General features: G+C 45.0%; 1 protein-coding gene across 2 annotated transcripts in view; it reads right to left on the minus strand.

The window, feature by feature from the left end:
- Positions 1–282: 282 nt before the first annotated feature.
- The window catches only part of Lrrc2 (leucine rich repeat containing 2), a 29,343-nt gene continuing 6,779 nt past the window's right edge, over positions 283–22,846 (minus strand). For both annotated transcript variants that reach the window (XM_041677292.1, XM_041677293.1), the window contains exons 3-9: positions 21,707–21,914; positions 16,623–16,779; positions 13,212–13,348; positions 9,618–9,763; positions 6,042–6,197; positions 4,480–4,616; positions 283–2,613 (exon numbers count right to left, since the gene is read on the minus strand). In XM_041677292.1, the coding sequence (XP_041533226.1) occupies positions 2,564–2,613; positions 4,480–4,616; positions 6,042–6,197; positions 9,618–9,763; positions 13,212–13,348; positions 16,623–16,779; positions 21,707–21,914 (991 nt within the window). In that variant the 3' untranslated portion in view covers positions 283–2,563. The remainder of the gene's footprint in view (positions 2,614–4,479; positions 4,617–6,041; positions 6,198–9,617; positions 9,764–13,211; positions 13,349–16,622; positions 16,780–21,706; positions 21,915–22,846) is intronic.

Consider the following 22,846-nt stretch of genomic DNA (forward strand, 5'->3'; position numbering starts at 1 on the left):
GTTCAGATCTTCAGCACCTGTGAAAAGCAAGGTGTGGAGTCACATAGTCCCTCCAGTGCTGGGGACCTGAGACAGACAGCTTCCAGGGAGTTACTGACCAGCCACTGTAGCGAAAACAGCAATTTACAGGCTCAGTGAGAGATACTGCCTCAATAGTAACAATAATATCAACACAGGGGCAAAGAGACACCCCTCGTCAACCTCTAGGCTCCACACAAACCCGCACACACACACACACACACACACAAAGAGAGAGAGAGAGACGAAGTTTTTTCACAAAAATCTGGTTTTTATTGAAATAAATCTTACATAAATTATGAACAGTCTATTTGTGTAAAATTCTACACTTCTGCCTTTTCACATATAATTTTCACATATTGATATATGTACTTGAGTAAGAAATAAATTCTGAAGCCATCCAAGTAGGGCTACTCATCAATTTGAAAGCCCTGAAGTCTAAAGAGAGCCCTCATCTTCTGCCTCTTTGTCTTTTAACCTACTTCTCACTGCTGCGTTTTGTTGCGGTCACGCTCTCCTGAGACATCTCCCTGGCCTGGAGGAGGCCACCTGTCTCACATCTATTAAGGGTTAAAATGTTTGGACTTAAATCAAATACTGGCACAGGCAAAATACCAAGGTGCCAATTTTAATCTCCTTTCCCTTTTCTGTGAGTGTATGTATGCATGCATTACATAGCTTCGCAAGTGTGTAGGGCACACGGACCCGCGCGCACACGCACACACACAGAGAGGTCTGAGTCTGAATCATCTTCTATCATCTTTCCATTTTGTTTACTGAGCCAGGGTCTCCTATTCAAAACAAGAGCTTCCAGTGGGTTTGGCTAGCTAGCCAATTGCTCTGAACACATCCTGTTTCTCCTTCCCAAGATTGGAATTACAGCTGGGTCACCACGCCCACTTAAGATTTCCATGGGTTTCTCTGGTCCTTAGATTTGAGTAGCTATAGCTTTACCTGCTGAGTCAGCTCCCAGCCCTAGCAACCCCTATGTTTTAGGGGTTTTTGTTTTGTTTTAATTAATTGTGTGTTTTTGGTAACCTTTTAAAATTATATAAATCTAAGAGCAAATCAGTTCTTCAGGTAAGAAAAAGTAAAAACCACCCCTCCCATTTTTAAAATCACAGATAACGTCCTCCGTCCCAATCAAGCAGGCTGGGCCTCGTTGTATGGTATGACAGCCACAAGTGACTATTTAAGTAAATTACATTTAAAATTTAGTTTTTGAGGGTCATCAGACTCCACATGTTCCATGCCTGGACGGTACGGCATCTAACAACACAGCTTCAGAATGCTTCCCCGCTGCAAAGGCTGTAGCGGCTGCCCTGCCCCCACATGGCGGGGGCGGGAACTACATGGGTGAGTCCACTCATACACACAGAGATGCGTGTGCGTTTTCCCTCCTGTCTTCAAGATGACCAGCCACTTCCTGTCCGTCCTACTCGACATTGGTAGAAAAACAGGAGCTTTATACGGCTCTTCCCGTGGTACAAGTAGTGCAAAAACAGAGAGCCCAGCCCTTGGCCAACACAAACTAACATCCCCTGCCTGGCCCACAGCTGCACTCCGGCAGGCAGAGCCCTCCCGCGGTTCCCACATGCAAGCCTTTCTAGGGGGTCATCAGTGTGGACCCCTCCAGGAATGAGCACTGAGGGCACTGCTCTGCTCTGCTCTCATGTCCCAGGTCCACCAGGGGAACTGTCAGGGTAGGAGGGCTCCCCAAGCACAACATTTGGACCTTCCCAGGCCCACACCACCTGAGCACCTAGGGTCCAATGAAGTACATATGCCAGCCCTTCTTTCCACCCTCGAGACCCAAATTATACCTTCAGTCTCTCCTGAGAGTTAAATACAATTAAATACATAAATACAATACAATTTATTACTATGTATTATGTATACATAAATAAAATATCATTTAAAATGTACTTGCCGAAGTGAGTTTAAAATGTGGAAGTAGCACTTGTTTAAACTCCAGGAGCGTTACTCTCAATACAAGTGGATAGTACACCGAAACACTTTCACGGCGGTGATCCTTTTGTTTACAACCCTCCAGCCCTGGATTCCTGAAAACAATGCATCCAGTTTCAAAACTTGTTCTTTAAGCTGTATTTTTGTTTGTTTGTTTTTGTTTTGTTTTGTTCGAGACAGGGTTTCTCTGTGTAACAGCCTTGGCTGTCCTGGAACTCACTCTGTAGACCAGGCTGGCCTCAAACTCAGAGATCTGTTTGCCTCAGCCTCCAGAGTGCTGAGCTTAAAGGCCATTGCCATCACTGCCTAGCTGCTCTATATTTAAAAAATATATTTCCTAAAGTATTAAATGTGCATTATATAGAAAAGGATATGCAAATCCGTCTATTAATATTAACATTATGCAAATTTACCAGTCTTCCTCATTTGAAATTTGAAAATTATTTTTCTTAACAGTGATGGTGGTAGTTTCTAGCTTTGTCCTTCAGCACAAGCCACAATTCCTGTAAGATGTAACGCGTAGACAAAGACGGAGAGCACAGAGCGGTAAGATTTTGTGGTCTTCAGGTGGATCAGATCAAAGCTGAAGGCTAAATGACACTTTGGTGGTGTAACTGGGAACGGCTTCTGCAACAAAGAAAAATATATACTTAGCTATTCATTCCCTCTTCTTAATTAATCAATTTATTTTATGTGTTTGTGTGTTTTGTTAGCACGTAAGTATGTCTGTGCCCTATGTACACTCCCTGTGTTCCTGGAGGTCAGAAGGTGTCTGAGTCCCTGGCACTGGAGGTACGGACTGTGAGCTGCCATGTGGGTGCTGGGAAATGAACCAGGGTCCTCTGGAAGAGCAGTCAGTGCTCTTAACCCCTGACCCATATCTCCAGTCCCTTATTAATCCATTCTTATTAAGAAATATAACCATAATGCGTGACTTGCATCGATACGTCAAGTATTGACGAGGACGTGCAAGGTATAACCAGTGGGCGACCAGGTTTAGACGCGTTTAGAGCTACAATATTAACACTCAGTCTCTTTCTTTTATAATCTTCCCAACCACCTCGCGCAGCTCCCTCTAGGCTCTGGAAACTATATGACCGTATAACAAAAGCGGATGAAATCGCTGGTAAAGTACATGGGGCTGAAGACAGCAGGTGAAAACGATACGGTTTATAGGAGATCAGGGCTATTTCTAACCCAAGCTCTTACTAAATAGACTCAGCCTTGTTCCTCCCAGTGTGTAGTGTTCAGTCTTTCTCCTCACAGCCAAATAGCATCTACAGATGGCTGATACCAACTGTGAGAGGTGGTCCATTTGAGGGGGTAGCACAATGGTAGAGAAACTTCTATCATACACAAGACCCTGGGTTTGAACCCAAGAACAAAACCCTTCCCAGGCCTTCTTGAGTTATCTGACTATCTCCGCTCCTCAGGACACAACGTGCCATGGAAAACCAAGTCTGAGCGGGCCTATTTCCTGGCTGGCCAACTGTGTTCTCCTTGTTTCTGACATTTATACAAGTATTTGGTTTGGATGAGTTAATGCTTTCAAATTTTTTAATCAACTTTTGAAATGGAGTCTTATTTTTCTATTAACTTGAATACTATTTTATCAAAATAATGAAATCTCATTTACTGGGAGGCAAGGTGGTTCAGTGGATAAAGGTCTTCAACCATGCAAGTGAGGTGGTCTGAGCTTGATTCCTAGAACACACAGAGGCAGAAGAAGAGAATGGGCTTCATAAGTTGTCTCCTGACCTCCTCATTCACACATGCACACCTAAGCACACGAGCCCCGCCCTCCACATCAGGGGCACATGCACGCTCACGGGTGCGCACACACACATACACAATAATAATAACTTTTCATAATTTAAAGGTTACATATTAATACAACCTTCACATGTTAATTGTGTGTTTCTCAGCCTCTGTGTTCTGTCATACAGTTGACATATGTAGCAAGCACACAGTATGCAAGGAAAGTCTCACAGTTCATGTAGGAGACCTGTGTAAGGTGAAGCCAGACAAAACCCCAGCATGGATACAGGAGGTGGGCGTGCAGGCCCAGCTCTAGCTAAGGGGTAACTGGTAGCTACTGGGAAGGGTGAACAAGTTTTCTTTAAGGGTGAAGCCCTTCCTGGGCCTCCCATGCTCGAGTGGAAGGCCACACAGTCCAGAGTATACAGGCAACACCAACTATGCTTGATGGGCTTTTTAAAACAGAGAGAGACAAACAAAACTGGGCAGGGAAGGTGGCTGGGCCCAGGAGTGAAGAGAGGGGTGGAATGGTCAAAATGCACTGGATGAAATTCTCAAAGAACTAATAAAAGTGAGAGGGAAAAAAACCCTCATGTTCTAAGAAAATGCACCATTGGTTCACAAATAGTCACAAATAATTTTTTTGTCATTCTGACTGATGTTGATGTACGTATTTCAGGAACAGGTAGAGGTTGCATAATACACTTTAGATGGTTTTAAATATTCCCAACTCACCTCGTTCTTTAAGATCTTCAATATATGCTTTCATAAACTCTTTATCAAAATGCTGGCGGTCCTGTTCACTTTCTAGTATTTCATCGCTGTCTTGACATTGGCTCTTATCAATAGGATTGTCCATAAGGCTTACAAATCTGTGGGGGAAAGTAACACGTTTACTGAGAATATTCAACTGCAAAACTCATCTTCAGTGGGCTGGAGAGATAGCTCAGCAGTCAAATGCACTGGCTGCTCTTCCAGAGGACCAGGGTTCAATTCTCAGCACATACATGCTGGCTCACAACTGTCTGTAACTCCCGTTCCAGGGCATCCAATGCCTTCTTCTGATCAATGACGGTGCCAGATATGCATGTACCATACATGCACTCAGGCAGGTAGGCAAAACATTTACACACATAAAATAAATACTTTTTCTGAAAATTAAGAATATAGGAAGCAGAGGCCGGTAGATCTCTGTGAGTCTGAGGCCAGCCTGGTCTACATGGTGAGTTCCAGGACACCAGGGCTATGGAGAGAGGCCCTGTCTCAAAAGAGAGAGAGAGAGAGAGAGAGAGAGAGAGAGAGAGGAAAAGGAATATATATATATACATATATATACATATACACACACACATATATACATATATATAAAATCACTCTGGTTTTTTTAATCAACATTTAAAGAGTGAGAAGATCTGTTTTTCTGAAGCAGCAGTTTCTTTAATTGACCGATTTGTTAACTCTTTCTTTTTTTACACCCTACCACTGAGCCCCACGCAGCCCATCACTGTTTTTCTTTAATCAGTAATCAAGGTCTGGGGATGCAGCTTGGTCCTTACAGTGCCTCCCTCCTTAGCTTGCATAAAGCCCTGGTCGTGAGCCCGAGCACCACGTAAACTGTAGAAGCAGGAAGACACTTAAGGTCAGTCCTGACTACTAGTGGCTGAGTCAAGTCACGAGAGACCCTGTCTAACAGAAATTAAAAGACACGAGTCAGCCAATCAGAACCCTGTTTCCCCTTTATCTTGCGCACAATACACCATCCAAGAGCTTTGGTTTCGGTCTCTTCATAGTGACAAATAAAGATACACCCAAAGGATCTGGAGGACACGGTCCCTAGCTTTGTCAGTTTTCTGGGGAGTAAACAAGACTTCACCCCAGATTGGAGCCCGTATCATCTTTGCATGGATGGTTGTCTTTGTTTCAGAGTTCACTGTGGGAGGTCAGAAAGATGAGGCAAACAGAGAGGATTGCTTGAACAGTGAGTGGCCTCTCCGAGGCAACAGGGACATGATAGCTGAGAGACAGCTGAGAGGCCTATGCTGTGTCCACACCTCATGCTGCCCATTAGCAAGCAGTTTCTGCAACTCCAGAAATCCAATGACGTGTCCTACTCAGGCCTGTGAAAAACGAATAAACCCCTTGGAGTTCCTGTAGACAGTGGAGTAGGGGCGGATGCTCAGTGTATGAGGATATCCGAATCAGGCTCCTAAGAAAGCAGTCTGGAGCCAGAGGCGGCTGGCATTTTTGCCTGTGTCAAGGGGGGCTGTCCCGGAGCCCTCCCCTTTCCACGTACTTACTTCAAAGGTGTGGAAGCGTCACAGAGGGCAGTCGGTAGCTCCACCAGGTGATCCCCACTGACAACCAGCAAGGTGAGCTTTCTGAGGTTGAGCATGGCCTGAGGAAGGTAGGTCAGCTTGTTTTTATACAAGAGGAAGCTCTGCAGCTCTTCCAGCCTGCAGAGAAGCCAGGACTCAGGACAGACTCCACGGTGAACTACAGACAACTGCAGGGAACTGAAATTGCTCCCGCAGGGAAAGCCTACTTGGCTCATCACCACCAAAACGTATGTGCAACCATGAGCTTACTCTTCACATTTAGATAAGGTTGTCATCTTTTGAAATTACGCAAGAACTATGATGACTTTACTGACTTAATCACATACTGAACATGGATTTAGTAACAATACAGAACACGGCACAATGGGCCTCAGAGATCAACAGATTCCTCTAAGTGTCTCCTGCATTTCCCAGGGTTGCTGTAAGAACAAACAGATTTGAGCAAGGCATTTCTTTTCATACAACTTAGTCTTCTCTCACTATCTTTTTTTTATGTATAGTGTTCTGACTGCACATATGCCTGCCCACCCGGAAGAGGACATCAGAGCTCACTATAGATGGTTGTGAGCCACTGTGTGGTTGCTGGGAATTGAACTCGGGACCTCTGGAAGAGCAACCAGTGCTCTTAAGCGCTGAGTCATCTCTCTAGGCCCCTCACTATTCTTTTTCAACATAAAGTAGGAGGAAAGCCACGGAACAAGAAGGAAACGCAAAAATATATATATTTTAAGATTGTTTTATTTTATTTTTATTCTAATCTGGAGACCCTTCCTTCAGATGTTTTTTCATTCATTTACAAATTCTTGTGTAATGTCACAAATATCTCAAAAACTCCTTTGTCATTCAAACACAAGTAAGTCTCACTTGGCCTCGTTCGCCCAGGAAGGCATTCATTCATCACAGGGACCAAGGGTAGAAAAGTGTCACACTCGGGCCTAAGACAACGTGGACTGTGAATCGTCAGTTTATTATGCTTCCATGTAAATAAAAGTGTAGATGCCACTGGGCGGTGGAAGCCAGCATGTGGGAACTGAGGCAGGAGGATCTCTGTGAGTTCAAGGCCAGCCCGGTCTACAGAGCTAGTTCCAGGACAGCCAAGGCTACACAAAGAAAGCCCGTCTCAAAAAACAAACAAACAAAAAAGAGAGTATAGACTCCAAGAGGCCACAGGTTGTATTTCATCCATTAGGCCCAGTCCACTCTCCAGCCTAGTAATATCAGTGGCATAAATGACTGAGTCAATCTATCTCGCGTTACACGTTTCAGTGCAATAACTATTTTTTAAAGGGCAGGTTACATCTTAAATGTATTTTATTTTCATTGTGTGTGCGGACACACATGCATGAAGGTGCACATACACATGTGCACACAAGCACCTAGAGGTCAGAGGTCAACACCAAGGGTCTTCCACTGTTGCTCTCCACCTTCCTTTCTAAGAATTAATTTTATGGGACTGGAGAGATGGCTCAGAGGTTAAGAGCACTGGCTGCTCTTCCAGAGGTCCTGAGTTCAATTCCCAGCAACCACATGGTGGCTCACAGCCATCTATAATGAGACCTGGCGCCCTCTTCTAGCATGCAGGCATACATGGAGGCAGAATGTTGTATACATAATAAATAAAATCTTAAAAAATAATAATTATCTTTATTTTTTTTAAGTCTGTGTACATGAGTGCAGATGCCCACAGAGGCCAGAGTGTTGGATGCTCTGGGGCTGGAGTTACGGGCAGTCATGAACTTCCCAGTGCGGGAACTGAACTCAGGACATATGCAAGAGCAGTTTGGTGCTCTTTTCTGTTGTTTTTTGTTTGTGTTTGTTTTTTATTTTAAATTACACAGTGTGTCTGTATGTGAGTATGTACATATGAGCGTAAGCGCCCGTTCAGTCAGATCCCCTGGAACTGGAGTTCAAGGCAGTTGTGAGCCATCTGATGTGGTTCTGGGAACTGAACTCAGGTCTTCTGAGAGCAGTACTCAGTCTTAACCACTGAGCCATCTCACCAGTTCCTCTGCCTTGTCTTTTGAGATAGGGTCTCTCACTGAGCCTGGTGATTCCCAGCTGGCTAGCTTGATTGCCACAAGCTCCAGGACCCCCTGTCTTTGCCCACCTGAGCACTAGAGTCACTGCTGGGAGCAGCCACACACAGCTATTACAGGACTGCGGGGATCCAACTCATGTCCTCAAGCTTGTGCAGCAGACACTTCACCCACCGAGCCATCTCCCCAGCCCATAATAATCGTTTTATAAAGGAAACAGCTGATTGGATATAATTTAACAACATAACTAACATGCCAATTTTGTTTAAAGATTATGCACCTTAAATTAATAAATGAAAAGTAATAAAAAATTCCCTTCCCCGCCTTGTTCTAAGCAGGATGATGTTTCTCTACACATAATAAATTTTCTTTTCCATTCCTATGGAGTAAAATTAGCAATGTTATTCTATAAAAAAACTGAAGCCTAGTCAAGAGGCTTGCATCAGTGATCTTTGCACTCAGGAGCATTGAGGGTTCCGAGCCCTTCCAGGCTACAGAGCAAGCCCCTATCTCAAAAATCAAAAATAAAATAAAAATAAACAAAACAAAAATGTCTTCTAAGCTGTTTGTGGTGGCGTGTGTGCCTTGACCTAGTGCTTGGGAGGTAGCAGCAGGAAGATACTGAGTTTGAGGCTAACCTGGGCTACTTTGCAAGACTGTCTCAAAGTTAGGGAGAGAAGGAAAATACAGTGAGATGGCTCAGCAAGTAAGGGTGCCTGGCCTGCCACCAAGCCGGACACCCTGAGTTCGCTCTCCTGGACCTGCCACCAAGCCGGACATCCTGAGTTTGCTCTCCTGGACCCACGCTCTCCTGGTGGAAGGAGAGAAGCATCTCCCTCCAGTTATCCCCAGGCCTCTATGGTCGAGGACACACACTCAATTCTTTTTTTTTTTTTTTTTTTTTTTTTGGTTTTTCGAGACAGGGTTTCTCTGTGGTTTTGGAGCCTGTCCTGGAACTATCTCTTGTAGACCAGGCTGGTCTCGAACTCACAGAGATCCGCCTGCCTCTGCCTCCCGAGTGCTGGGATTAAAGGCGTGCGCCACCACCGCCTGGCCACACACTCAATTCTTAAAATGCTTTCAGAAAAAAGCATTCATAAAAATCCAAGTGTAGCGTTGTATACTTTTAATCCTAGAACTTAGAAGACAAAGACAGGCAGATCTCTGTGAGTTCAAGGTCAACCTGGTCTGTACAGTACGTTCCAGGGCAGCCAGGGCTACAGGGGGACCATCTGACATTAAATAAGTAGATAAACAGATAACTAAATGAGTAACTGAAGGAAATCAAATTCATCAAGACAATGAAGAAGTGTTCGAGTGCATACATGCATGGATGTGTGGTGCGCATGGAGACTGTCTTATTCTCCCATTTCCTAGAGCCCAACTCTGGAAAAGTGGTTGATTTCAAATGCTATTCATGTGCTAGCATATCTAAAGTGTTAGCAGTCTTAAAGTGTTAGTAATGAGTTCATACACCTCACCTTAGGGTGCAAGTAGCTACCTGTCTATATCTTGCGGCAGGTCACTCAGATTATTGTTGCTGATATCCAACCACTGCAGGCGGCACATCCGCAGGACACAGATCGGGACACTGGAGAACTTGTTTGCTGAGATATCTAAAAACGTCACTTGCTTCAGATTACTCAGCTAGAAAGGAATAAGAGAATACTGGAATGACCCTCTGTGACAGCTAATCCTGATTGTTGACTTGACAGGAGTGAGAATCACCATGGGAACACTTCTCGGGGTAAATCTGGGAGGGATTATATAGATTCAGTTATTTTGGAAGACCCAGTTTAACTGTGGGTGATTTTACCCGGCAGTATGAGGGAGCAATAGTCAGGGGTCTGAAAAGATTTTACGGAGAAGAGAACATTGGAATTGGGTCTCCCAGGTAGGGAAGAGCACAGGCAGAGACGCAGAGAGCTCAAGTCTTTGCTGTTGCTTTGTTTTGCATTGTTTGTTTATTTTTTTGTTTATTTTTTGAGACAGGGTCTCATTACAAAACCCTGGCTGTCCTGGAACTCATTATGTAGACCAGGTTGGCCTCGCACTCACAGAGATCAGCCTGCCTCTGCTAGGATTAGAGGTGTGTGCCACTATGCCCAACTAGAAAATTCAAATTACGAATTAGGGTGTGGTAAGGATGGCACTAACAAGTTTTGACAAGCCTTGAGGAAATCCACATTTGGATGGGTTAGATGACATGGTAAAGTCCTCTTCATCTTGTCTGGCCCCAGTAGCTAAGCAGGGTTGGCTCTTTTGTTGTGGTTTTCTATCCACAGTTCTTGTTTGCAGCATGTCAAGTCAAATACATGGGGAGATATTGTGCTTCAGTGCAAATCTATACATTTTGAATAAAGTTGAACAAACATTTCATATCTGGAATTGGTTATGAAAGTTTGACAGCTACTATGAAACATAAAAGAAACTAATGTTTTTTACTGATTTCTTTTGAGCATCCATGAGTAAAATTATACTCTCTCTCCAAGCACATTATCAGGCCACCAAGATGACTCTGTGGGTAAGAGCATCTGTAGCCAAACCTGGTGTTCTGAGTTCGATCCCCAGGACCTACACTAAGGGAAAAAAAAAAAAAAAAAACAGCTCCCAAGAGTTGTGTTCTTACTTCCTCATTCGCCTACATGCAGGTGCGTGTAGGCGAAATAAATAAAGACATTTAAAACAAAACAAATAAAGACATTTAAAGCACAGTTTTACAAATTACTCGAAACACAGGGCTGGTTGGGCCAACAAAGGGTGGTAGTGAGCAGCAGAAGGAAAAAGCTCTGGGCTTATGCCCATGTTTAGCTTAATATGAATCCCATCTCCCTGTCGTCAAATACAGTCTACCAAAGGGACACACTCTGATTATGTCCTTGTCTGGAATTCCAAACTGTGAAGGCAGCACGCGTCAGCGAATGATCAAAGAGATGTGCTGGGTGCCTGTAATCCAGACTAAGGCTTCTGCCCCGGGTGCTAACAATCAGATGGGCAGGAAAAGAAAATAAAAACAAAACAAAAACAAATCTAAATCACCATTCGTCTTTCTCTTCACAATAAACATAGCAAATGTATTTTTAGACTATATGGCACTTAGAATGAAAATGGCCTCCAGTGGCTCATAGGGAGTGGCAGTATTTGAGAGGACTGGGATGTTTGGCCTTGTTGGAGGAAGTGTGTCACTAGGGGGTGGGCTTTGAGATTTCAGGAGCTCAAGCCAGGCCTAGCGACTCATTCTCTCTTCCTGCTGCCTGCAGATCTGGGTGCAGAACTCTCAGCTCCTTCTCCAGCACCATGTCTGTCTGTGTGCAGTCATGGAGCTTGAACACATCCGGCATCCCCCATTAGTTACATTTATCAGTGGCAAAGCAATATGACATCCACAAAATACACTGAAAATACTTCTATTTACCTAAAAAGTCCTTAAAAGTCCACTGACAAAGTATCATTGCACTTGCTGGTTTTATGTCAGCTCAGCACAAGTTAGAGTTATCTGAAAGAAGGGACCCTTAACTGAGAAAATGCCTCCGTAAGACCCATCTGTAAACGATGTTCTTAGTGATTGATAGTGGAGTGCTCAGCCTATTGTGGGTGGTAACATCCCTGGCTGGTGGTCCAGGGTTCTATAAGAGAGCAGATAGTGCAAGCCATGGGGAGCAAGTCAGTAAGCAGCACCCCTCCACGGTACTGCATCAGCTCCTGTCTCAAGGTTCCTGCCTTGCTTTAGTTCCTATCCTGGCTTCCATTGATGATGAATGGGATGTGGAAGTGTGAGGTGAATCAACCCTTTCCTCCTCGAGTTGCTGTAGCCATGGTGTTTACCACAGCAGTAGGAACCCTGACTGAGACAGTCATATTGCTCCAAATCTGACCCACAGTGAACATATGCAGAGCACGTATCTGAAGAGGGACAGCTGTGCGCCAGGGGATATCTTCCCCTTTGTCTCAGAAGTCTTGTTTATTCTCGGGCTTACCCCTTTACGTCTGCTCTCTCGGAAGTCTACAGCAGGGTCGTATCACTTGGCTTTGTAAGAGAACAAATGAAGAGACACATGACAGAGCAGGCATGCTGGAGAGGTAGTCCCTGGCTGGGCCCTTCTACACCAGGGGGTTCATGACAAACAGAGGCTGGAGCAGAAAAGGGGTGAGTCTGAGATCCCCTGGTAGCACATGGGATGACAATGAAGAAACCAGAAGTGCTCCTTTCTTTTATTCCCCAAACTCCAGTGAAGTAGAGTTTGCATGGCACGAACCATACCCATCATGGATATACAATGTACCATAACTCAATTGCAGGGTATTTCTATCACCTCTGCTCAGATTTTCTTCTTCCTACTGGCTGTCATTCTGTGCTCTCAATCTTTTCACTAGAAAATCATGGATCTACTTTCCTTCTCTACACATTTTTCTTCCTGGAAATTTCATGTAACATTCTTTTAAATCTGCTTTCCTTCATCTAGGGTGTTTTTCAAGTTCTTTATTTATGTCATAATATGTGTGGAGTTAGGTAAGGATTTTAATTTCCCCAAAACCTTCTATTAAATTGATTGTCTTTTTTCCATTGAATTTTCTTGGTGATTCTGTTCAAAAATCAATTGATTGTAAATATAATATAGTTATAGGGCATTGTGTTTCACACTTTTAACCCCAGCACTCAGGAGGCAGAGACTGGCAGATCTTTGTGAGTTCAGGGCCAACCCCATATACAGAGCAAGTTTCAGGACAGTCAAGACTACAAATTTATCTCAAAATAAAATCATATATATTTAAATATATGTACATATTATAGAGATTTCTCTCTGAAATCTTAATTCTGTCCCAAATCTCTGTCTTTATGTTAACGTAATGCTGTGACATTATAGTAAGCTTTGAAATTGCATAATGTAAGTTCTCTAGTTTTGTCCTATTTCAAAGTTCTTTGGCAATTCTTATATTTTCAGGTAAAGCCTGAGAACAATCTAGTAATTAAAAAAAAAAAGAAAGAAAGAAAAAGCAGACTAGAGGTGTTAGTAAAGGTTCCTCACAGTATAGAACATGCCATGTAATAAGTTAAACGACAGGGAGTCATAGGGCACAGGTGTTTGCGTCTCACTTCAAAGGGGAGCTCTTCCAGGTCCAGATTCCCAGAGCAGTCCAATTTCTCTAGATTCTCACAGTCTCCCAGCTCCGGGGGAACGTTCTTCAGGTGATTGAAACTCACATTGAGTTCTCTCAGGTTCTTCAAGCGACCTAGCAACACAAAAAGTTAACCTCCATGGAGCAGGTCCTTCAAAGCCTTTTAAGAACAGAAACAGGCTGGTCAGGCGCACAGGCCTTTAATCTCAGTGCTCAGAAGGCGGATTTCTGTGAGTTCCAGGCCAGCCAGGGCTACACAGTGAGTTCCAGGCCAGCCAAATGTACATAGTGAGACTCTTTCTCAAAAACAAACAAACAAGCAGAACAGAAACGGATTTCGGGGGTTAAACTTTCCCCTAATGACAGGGACCCCAGAGATGGCATTGAGTATCCACAATCCAGCACTTGAAACACAGAAGCGTAAAGTTCGCACAGTTCTAAACAAGGTGTACTGTCTCAAAAAGCAATTCAAAGGGAGAAAAGGAAAAGGAAAAAAGGATATGCAGACATAAGATCTAACTTCGTGTTTGCCCATGGAGCATTCCCTGCTAAATGTCTTCCGTCAGAGCATCTCACTGTTGGCGCTGCGGCTGTTTGTGGGTTTTGTTGGTTGGTTCAGCTTCTCTGTTTAATCTCTGTGACACTGCAGTTAACCCGCCATTAGTTCCTTTTCTGTTGCTTCAATAAAATATCATGACCAGAAACAGTTTAAAGAAGACAGTTTGGGGCTGCAGAGACTGCTCAGTGATTAAGAGCTCTTCCAGAGGACCCAGATTCAACTCCCAGCATGCACAGGACAGCTAATCACAAACTGTGGGCTCTGACACCCTCTTTGGGCTTCTTTGGGCACTGCATGCGCATGGTGCATAGTTACACACACAGGCAAAACACCAATATACATAAATAGAATGTTTAAAAATTGAAAGAGAAAAAAATGATCTTGGTTTACGGTTCCAAAGAGAGCATCCACAAAGGCATAAAAGGCATGGCACGGAAGCAGAAGCAGGAAGCTGACTGACCGCACATCCGTCCACTGCAGGAGGCAGAGAAAGTAGAACAAGGCTGTAAAACCCTCAAAGCCCATCCCCACTGAAACACTTCCCCCAGCCAGGCTCCACCTCCTAAAGGTTCCACAGCTCCCAAATAGTGCCACCAACAGGAGGCCAAGTGTTCACATACAAGAGGCTGTGGGAACATTTCTGACTCAGACACTGCAGGGTCTGTGCAGGGGATCTGTCCTCTGTATCCAGGCATGCTCTGGAATATTATTGTAAGATGTGTTACATTTGTTTATGCTGTGGAACACTTGTTTAACGATGCAAAGATGTGTTACACTCTTCTATGCTGCTTCACTCCGTGAAGCTGTGTTACTTGGCCTGTCTAAAACACCTGGCCGGTCTAACAAAGAGCTGAACAGCAAGGTAGGAGAAAGGATAGGTAGGGCTGGGAAGCAGAGAATAAATAGAAAGAGGAAAATATCAAGGAAGAATAAGAGAAGAGGACATCAGGGGAAGCCTCCCAGCTACACAGCCAGCCACGGTGTAAGAAATAAAAAAGAAACACAGAAAAAGGGCTGGAGAGATGGCTCAGCGGTTAAGAGCATTGCCTGCTCTTTCAAAGGTCCTGAGTTCAAGTCCCATCAACCACATGGTGGCTCACAACCATCTGTAATGGGGTCTGGTGCCCTCTTCTGGGCTGCAGACATACACACAGACAGAACATTGTATACATAATAAATAAGTAAATATTTAAAAATAAATAAATCTTTAAAAAAAAAGAAAGAAACATAGAAAAAGAAAAAAAAACCTCAGAGACATAAGGTAGATGGGATAATTTAAGTTAAGAAAAGCCGACTAGAAACAAGCCAAGCTAAGGTCGGGCATTTATAAGTAATATCAAGTCTCTGTGTGTGTTTATTTGGGAGCTGGGAGGCGGGCCCCCCAAAGAGTGAAAAGAAACAACAACATAGATATCCAGTGTGCAAACCCCATGATGAGTTGACTCACGGGCCCTGACTGTGAAGATCAGAGCAGCTCCTAGGCGAGCAGAAACTGCACTGCTTGCTGGTGGGCTTCACAGGGCATGAGCTAGATACAGACAGATGCACAGAGTTCTAGATGCACGGTCAATGACTAAAGGGGACGGCTGCATGCAGACTGCATCTCAGACACCATCCTCTCTTATGTCTGCATTCTTTCAACTCCATGTCATGCTGCCCAACAGATAGTTATAAGCAACTTTCTCCAGTGGGATGTGAACACATCCAGAGGAACAGGAATTATCAGAATGATTGAAAACACTGTATTTTAGTTCTGATTCTATCTTAATATTTATTTTATGTGAATGTATATTTACCACACGTGTGCAGGAGACCTCTGTGGTCAGAAGACATCAGATCCTCCCTGGTACTGGAGTGGCAGGCAGTTGTGAACTGCCATGTGGGTGCTGAGAATCAAATCTGAGTCCCCTACTAGAGCAGTAAGCACCCTTAGCTGCTGAGTCATCTCTCCAGTCCCTTAGTTCTGATTCAACCAGCTCCAAACTAAAAACTAGTACAATAACAAATATATAATAATACTCAAAAAATCACATCACAGGCATCCTAAGAAACCGAACACTTTATCATAATTTAAATTAATAAACCAAAAATGACCGTTTGCTTTTGCAGGATAGTTGCTCAACCTTCACCTCTCCTGCCACTTCGTGAACGAGACAGTAAATAATTCTACCAGCCTCAAGACAACCACGTGAATCGAGCGCACAATGATCGCTGTGCTACAGGTAGGAAATAGGAAGGCGGGTTGTCTGAGTGATTGCCCCAGCTCACACAGTGGCCTCCCAAGATTGCTGCTCTCCTCCCTTCACCCCTTGGTCGGAACCCATCAATGCTGGCTGCACATGGAAATCTCACAGGGAATTGTTTGTTTGTTTGTTTGTTTGTTTGTTTTTTCTGCTTGTTTTTGGTTTTGTCTTTTGGTTTTCTGAGACAGAGTTTCTCTGTGTAGTCCTGGTGGTCCTAGAAACTGCTTTGTAGACCAAGCTAGCCTCGAACTAGCAGAGATCTGCCTGCCTCTGCCTCCCAAGTGCTGGCATTAAAGCTATATGCCACCACTGCCTGGCTCAGAAAATTCTTACAGTGTTGCCCATTCCCATGACTTCAGGTTTCTAAGCTACTGTGAAATTTCTATCAATGCCAAGTCAGGCAGGCAGATCACGGTATTTCATGTCCCAAAGGGGACACTGAGCCAGTGGCTCTGGGAACAGGGAAACAGCTGAGGGACATCCAGGAGAGCAGGAGGAAGAAATGGGATGTTGGTACTGTGCCACCTGCCCTACAGCCGGCTGCTCACCACCGACAAGGACCAGAAATTTCTGCCAAGTAACCTACCAATTTCAACTGGAAGACACGTGATTTGGTTTTTTGGCAAGTCCAGAATTCTCATGGCTTGAAACAGCTCGATGTAAGTGGGAATGATCTGAATCAGGGTGCTGTGGATATGCCATTCTTTGAGGTGCGTCTGCTCCTTCAGCGAATCCGGGAGCTCCTGAAACAGAAGGAGCGGTGTTGGTCAGCAGTCTCAGTTCCTCGTGTTCACAAAGCCTCACCAGACCAAGGATTTAGCCAAAGCAGAAAAGACATGTGAGACATTGGTGCCATTTCTGCAGAAGCCAGTGGTGACTCACAGTAGTTGATCAACCTCATTTCCGATTTGTGATAATAAAATCAAGGGCGGTGGTGGCACACACCTTTAATCCCAGCACTTAGGAGGCACAGGCTCCAAAGCTACAGAGAGACCCTGTTTCAAAAATAAAAAAAAAAAAGAGGTGGGGGGGGGGATAATAAAACCAAATTCTAGGCAGGCCTAGTGGTGCAGGTCTGCTGGAAGTCCAACTGTTTGGGAGGGTGAGGCAGAAGTACCACAAGTTCAAGGTCAGCCAGAACAACTTATTGAGAGCCTGTCTCCAAATATGACTAAGTAAACTAGCTATGTAATGTATATGGTTATCAGAATAAGGGGAAGAATGATTGAGCAGAACACACAACATACTCTCTGGCCTCTGAGCTCATACAAGCACAGGTGCACACACACACATCTCATATATAATACGTATAGTTAACATATATATACGTTTATATATATGTAAATCCTAGTGAACACAGATGACCAGTTTCATAATACTTATCAACAGCACGCGTCTTCTAACATAAGATCTGCCCTATATATTCCATTCATTGACATCATGACAGATGTTGACATCTACAAAGTTCATGCTTGAGAACTGCATAGATGGAGTTTAAAAACCTGAAAACAATTTCTCCTATCTTAAATAAGCTCATGATTATGTATTGTTGGTCTGCATTTATAGCTATCCCGGGGTGCATTTGGCCTGCGGGGTGCAAGCTGGGCACACCTGATTGTTTTAGACATTTATGTTCTATTTCTCTTACTCTGTAGTTGCTTTTAGAAATATTTGATAAATAACTAGTGTTTTCCATAGCAAACCCTCCAGTGTTTTTATGATTATGAGTCTATAATAGAGGGTGGAGCCTCAGGGACAAGCTGTGTGCTCATCCCAACCCAGCCTCCCCCTTCTTTCAGCTGTGCTGTCTCCCTGGCTTAGGCTTCTGCAGGAATAATGACAATGACAACCACAGCCTCCCTAGTTCAGCGGCGCTGGGATAAGAACTGATGGTGTGGAAAGATGCTTAGGACTTCTGAGCAACAATTTGTCCCACTGCAGAAATCCAAACCACCACGCCCGTGCTATACTGAGGTACCTGGCACTAAAGGGAGAGACAAGGGTCCCTGACACCATGAAGGTGAAGATAATGTTCCCATCCGCAATGTGTGGTGTCGCGCTGTAGGGAGAGTGGCAGCTGTAGGAGCCAGCCATGATAAGCTAAATAGAAATAGACCACCCAAAGGAAGTTCTTTACTTCCAACCATTATCACCTGCCAGAGTAGGACTCAGCCATCCATAAGTTTAATAGAGGCTTGAGTCTCAGTAGTTTTCCCTGAAGCAATACCTGATTGCAGCAAGAACCACAGAGATTACCCGAGCACCACCCAGGAACAGACCATCCAAAGGAAATGCCTAATGTTCCAACCCTTGTAGATAGGATCACCTGCCAGCACACACTCACCAGGACACCCTTAGACAAATGTCAGACAATCAGGGGTCTTGAACCTCAGAAACCCCTCACTCCTGCCTTTACTACTATAAAAACCCAATTGTAACTGAGCTTGGGGCTCTCCATTTATTCCAATACATTGGACATAAGGAAAGACCGAGTTTGCAAACTTGCATAAAATAAAGGCTCTTTGCTTTTACATACGGGACTTGGTCTCCTTGTTGGCTTTTGGGGGACTTCGCGGGTTGGGGCATAACAGTCACTCTATGCTTGTAACTGGCCTCATGGCCACTGCTGCTGTGTGTGGACAAGCTTCCAACCCAAGAATGCCCTGCACTCAGGTATTCTTCATAAGAGACCGTAAGATGGGTAGAGTGGGCATTATCACCAAGGTCTGTTTGAAAGAAAGCCAGAGGCTGGGAAGATGGCTCCGTTGGGAAAAGGCTTGCCTCATAAGCTTGGGGACCTGAGTTTGCTCCCCAGAACCCTCTTTAATGTCAGGAGCGATGGCTCACATCTTCAGTCCCTGTCTTGGAAATCTAGAGATGATGGTGGTGGATCCCAGGGGCCTCGCTGCTTTGCCAACCTGGCCCAGGACAAGTTCTAAATAAAAGTTAGAAATGCGATTAAAAAACAAAGCGGAGAGCAACTGAGGAAGACACCCAAGGTTGACCTTTTTTTTTTTTTTAAAGATTTATTTATTTATTATGTATACAACATTCTGCCTCGATGTATGCCCGCACGCCAGAACAGGGCTCCAGATCTCAGTACAGATGGTTGTGAGCCACCATGTGGTTGCTGGGAATTGAACTCAGGACCTCTGGAAGAGCAGCCAGTGCTCTTAACCTCTGAGCCATCTCTCCAGCCCCAAGGTTGACCTTTGTCACACGCGTGCACACACACACACACACACACTGTACCCACACACACATTCCAGAGACCGCCATGATGTAGATATGTGGCCAGGGCCGTGTTGACAGCACATGAGAATGATATACCAATGCTTTCACCAGAAGACTAGATAAGGGTCAGGGTGATGTCTCAGTGGGCAATAGCACTTGATCTGAAAGTAAGAGTGAGTTCAAATCCCCACACATGCCTGTAATTCCAGTGGGATCAGGCAGTTCCTGCAGGCTTGCTTGGCTGCCACTGCAGTAAAAGATGACTTTGTAGAGATGGGCAGATGGTTTGGCTGTTATAATAAGCACTAACTGCCTTCGCAGAAGACCTAGGTTCAGTTCCCAGCACCCACACAGTGGGTCTCGTTCCAGAGGATCTGACATCTTTTTCTGGTCTCTATGGACAGTAGACACACATATGGTACATAGACATACATGCAAGCAGAACACTCATACACATAAAATAAAAAGTAAATTTTCAAAACAGGTTTGTTTTGTTTAAGAGGCGACTTTCTAATTCAGTAAGAAACTATGTCTCAAAAATTAAAGTGCGCTGGGAGTGGCGGTGACACCTATAATCCCAATACTCAGGGGGCAGAAGCAGGCAGATCTCTGAGTGTGAGGCCAGCCTGGCCTACATAACAAGTTCCAGGCTGGACAAGGTTACATAGTGAGACGCTGTCTCAAAACAAAACAAAACAATAATAATAATAATAATAGCAACAATAATGTAGAAGGCCAGTAGAATGGCTTATCAAGTAAAGGTACTTGCCACCAAGCCTGACAACTAGAGTCCAATCCCTAGAGCCCTGGGGGAAGAGAGAACTCCCCCAAAGTTGTCCTCTGACCTCCACATGTACGCACGCGCGCGCACACACACACACACACACACACACACACACACTCATACACACATTCTGATCCAGCAAGATGGCTCACTGGGTACAAGTGCTTGCAATCAAGCCTGCTGACCTGAGCTCCGTAAGCAGACACCATCTCTGCACCTACCAATCGAAACAATGACGTAAATGCAAAAGAAAACTAGCTAGGAGGCTGCCTGGAATCTTCTCATTCTGAGAAAACTGTAGCTCACAGAATATTCACTTAGCTAAATCCGCACAGCCCAGGGCTCTCTTCATACTCATGTGAAAAGGGTGGCGTGGGGGGCAGCAAACCAGAGCCCTGACAGAGACCTCAGTTTCAGTTCACCAGACTGGGCTGAGCTGAGTGAGTAAGCTGGTCTCAGGAAAACCACAACTTACGGATGACCACCAGCAAACCCCACCACAGGTCCTTCTGCTGGCTCAGCAGGTCCCCAAAGCCCCTCTGCTACCTCAGCAGACACCCCCAGACTTCTGCAAGCTAAAGATAGCTTCCCCTACCCTGCTACCAGAAAGTACCTAGCCACTAAGGCCTCCCACCAGTCAGCTCTCACCAATCAGCTCCCAGACTAATCTTTCATCCACCAATCAAGCCCAGATTAATCCCTCCTCTGTGGAATTCCCCTAACTCCACTTAAAAGGGGCTTGTAAGCTTCTTTAGGGGTCCCCCTTTTGCCACCCTAATGTTGGAATCAATAAAGCTCTCTTCTTATTGCATACATGTTGTCATTGGTCTTTTGGGGGGCTTTTCTCAGACCCTAACACATGAAGCCAAGAACTCAATCCCCAGCACTTAAAAAAAAAAGTACATTTTTTTTTAATGCATACAAACAAAATAAGCTAATAATGCTTCAGGTCAAATGGCTTTCTAAAAGCTGACCTCTGAGACTGGATGTGCAGGGCACCCTGAAATCCCTGCACTCGGGAGACCAGGCAGATCCAGAAGGTCAGACTGAAGCCAGCCTCAGTAATAGTTCAAGGTCAGTCTGGGCGGGCTGTGTTGAACCCCGTCTCAAACAACAACAAAAGGACAGGAGGACCCGGCTCAGAATAGAGGCAGAGTTCCTTCATGCCCACCGGAAATCCCTCTACAGGGCAGTCATCTGGACCCAGCTCAGAATAGAGGCAGAGTTCCTTCATGCCCACCGGAAATCCCTCTACACAGCAGTCATCTGGACCCAGCTCAGAATAGAGGCAGAGTTCCTTCATGCCCACCGGAAATCCCTCTACAGACCAGGGCAGTCATCTGGACCCAGCTCAGAATAGAGGCAGAGTTCCTTCATGCCCACCGGAAATCCCTCTACAGACCAGGGCAGTCATCTGGACCCGGCTCAGAGTAGAGGCAGAGTTCCTTCATGCCCACCGGAAATCCCTCTACAGACCAGGGCAGTCATCTGGACCCAGCTCAGAATAGAGGCAGAGTTCCTTCATGCCCACCGGAAATCCCTCTATAGACCAGGGCAGTCATCTGGCCAAAGCTAAGGCTCAACCTTAGCCATAAAACAACCCTGAGTGTCCGCTTTCTGTAGACAGACAGACAGACAGACACTTGACTCACCGTCCACTGTGTCCCTGAAAGTTCAAACACAAACGGATCGCTCCGTTTGTCTCTGTCCTTGACCCACGCACTCTGCCTAGCAACTGAGTTCCTCTCTATCTTTTCCAGGAGCCTTGTGTTGGTGTCTATGAAGCCGTTCTTGCAGTACTGGGCCTGGGGCACGCCCTTCCTTCTGCACTCGGCCACGAAGTTCCATTCCTCCTTTATCCTAAGATGGGAGCAGAAGACCAGTTATTTCCTAGGGTAAATAACCAGGTTCGCTCCTCCACTTCCCTGGAACCTGGTTTCCCACTCTTGGCTACCTAGGGCCTATCCTGACCTTTCTTTCCTGCCACCAGGGATGCTGGGAAAACTGAGACCCTTCAGTGAATCACTAATGACCACAACTAAAAAGATGAGCCGAGTTAGATGGAATCCTTGGCTAAACCTCCTACCAAAATTACCTAAACATTCGGTTTAAGACTATATTACACTGTCGTCAGCTTTTGACTCTGCACCCCACACTTCTGTAACTGGCTCCCCAGGTCTATCTGCAAGTGTCTTCTCCTTGTTTGTTAAGGCAGAGTCTCCTGTAGCCCTGCCTGGCCTTGAACTCAGACACCTTTGCTGTGCTGCCAGGCTCTGTAAACATCGCCTTCCGGTACAACTTTCTGCTGGCAAGAAGCCACATTAGATATTGTGTTTGCGCATGGCATTAAACTGAGGGATCAGGAACACTTTAAATAATTAACACAGCTGAAACAAAGGTTTCAGTCACAGGAAGAAGTGTTCTGGGGAAAGGCTCCATGTGCTGGCACAGGCCAATAGTCCCAGCCCTTGAGAGATGGAAGCAGGACCAGGGTTCAAGGCCAGCCTCTGAAACACAGAGGACCAGAGGACATCATTTCTCTCCTCCATCATGCAGGTCCCAGGGATCAAACTCAGATCCACAGAGATAGCAATAAAGGCCTCTTCTTACTGAGACATCCCCCTGCCTCAGCTTTTCTTGCTTCTGAAATCAAATCAGAAGGCAGATCCAGGCAACATAGTGCGAAGACAGCACTTAAGACCTGTATCTTTCCTATATCACAATTTACAAACTGATACAAATACAGCACATAATACTAGCAAGGGGAGGTGTCGGTAGGACAATTAGAAGTT

This window comes from Microtus oregoni, unplaced genomic scaffold, assembly GCF_018167655.1.
Source record: "Microtus oregoni isolate MIOR12 unplaced genomic scaffold, Mior012 000028F_ref0000031, whole genome shotgun sequence".
Lineage (NCBI taxonomy): Eukaryota > Metazoa > Chordata > Mammalia > Rodentia > Cricetidae > Microtus > Microtus oregoni.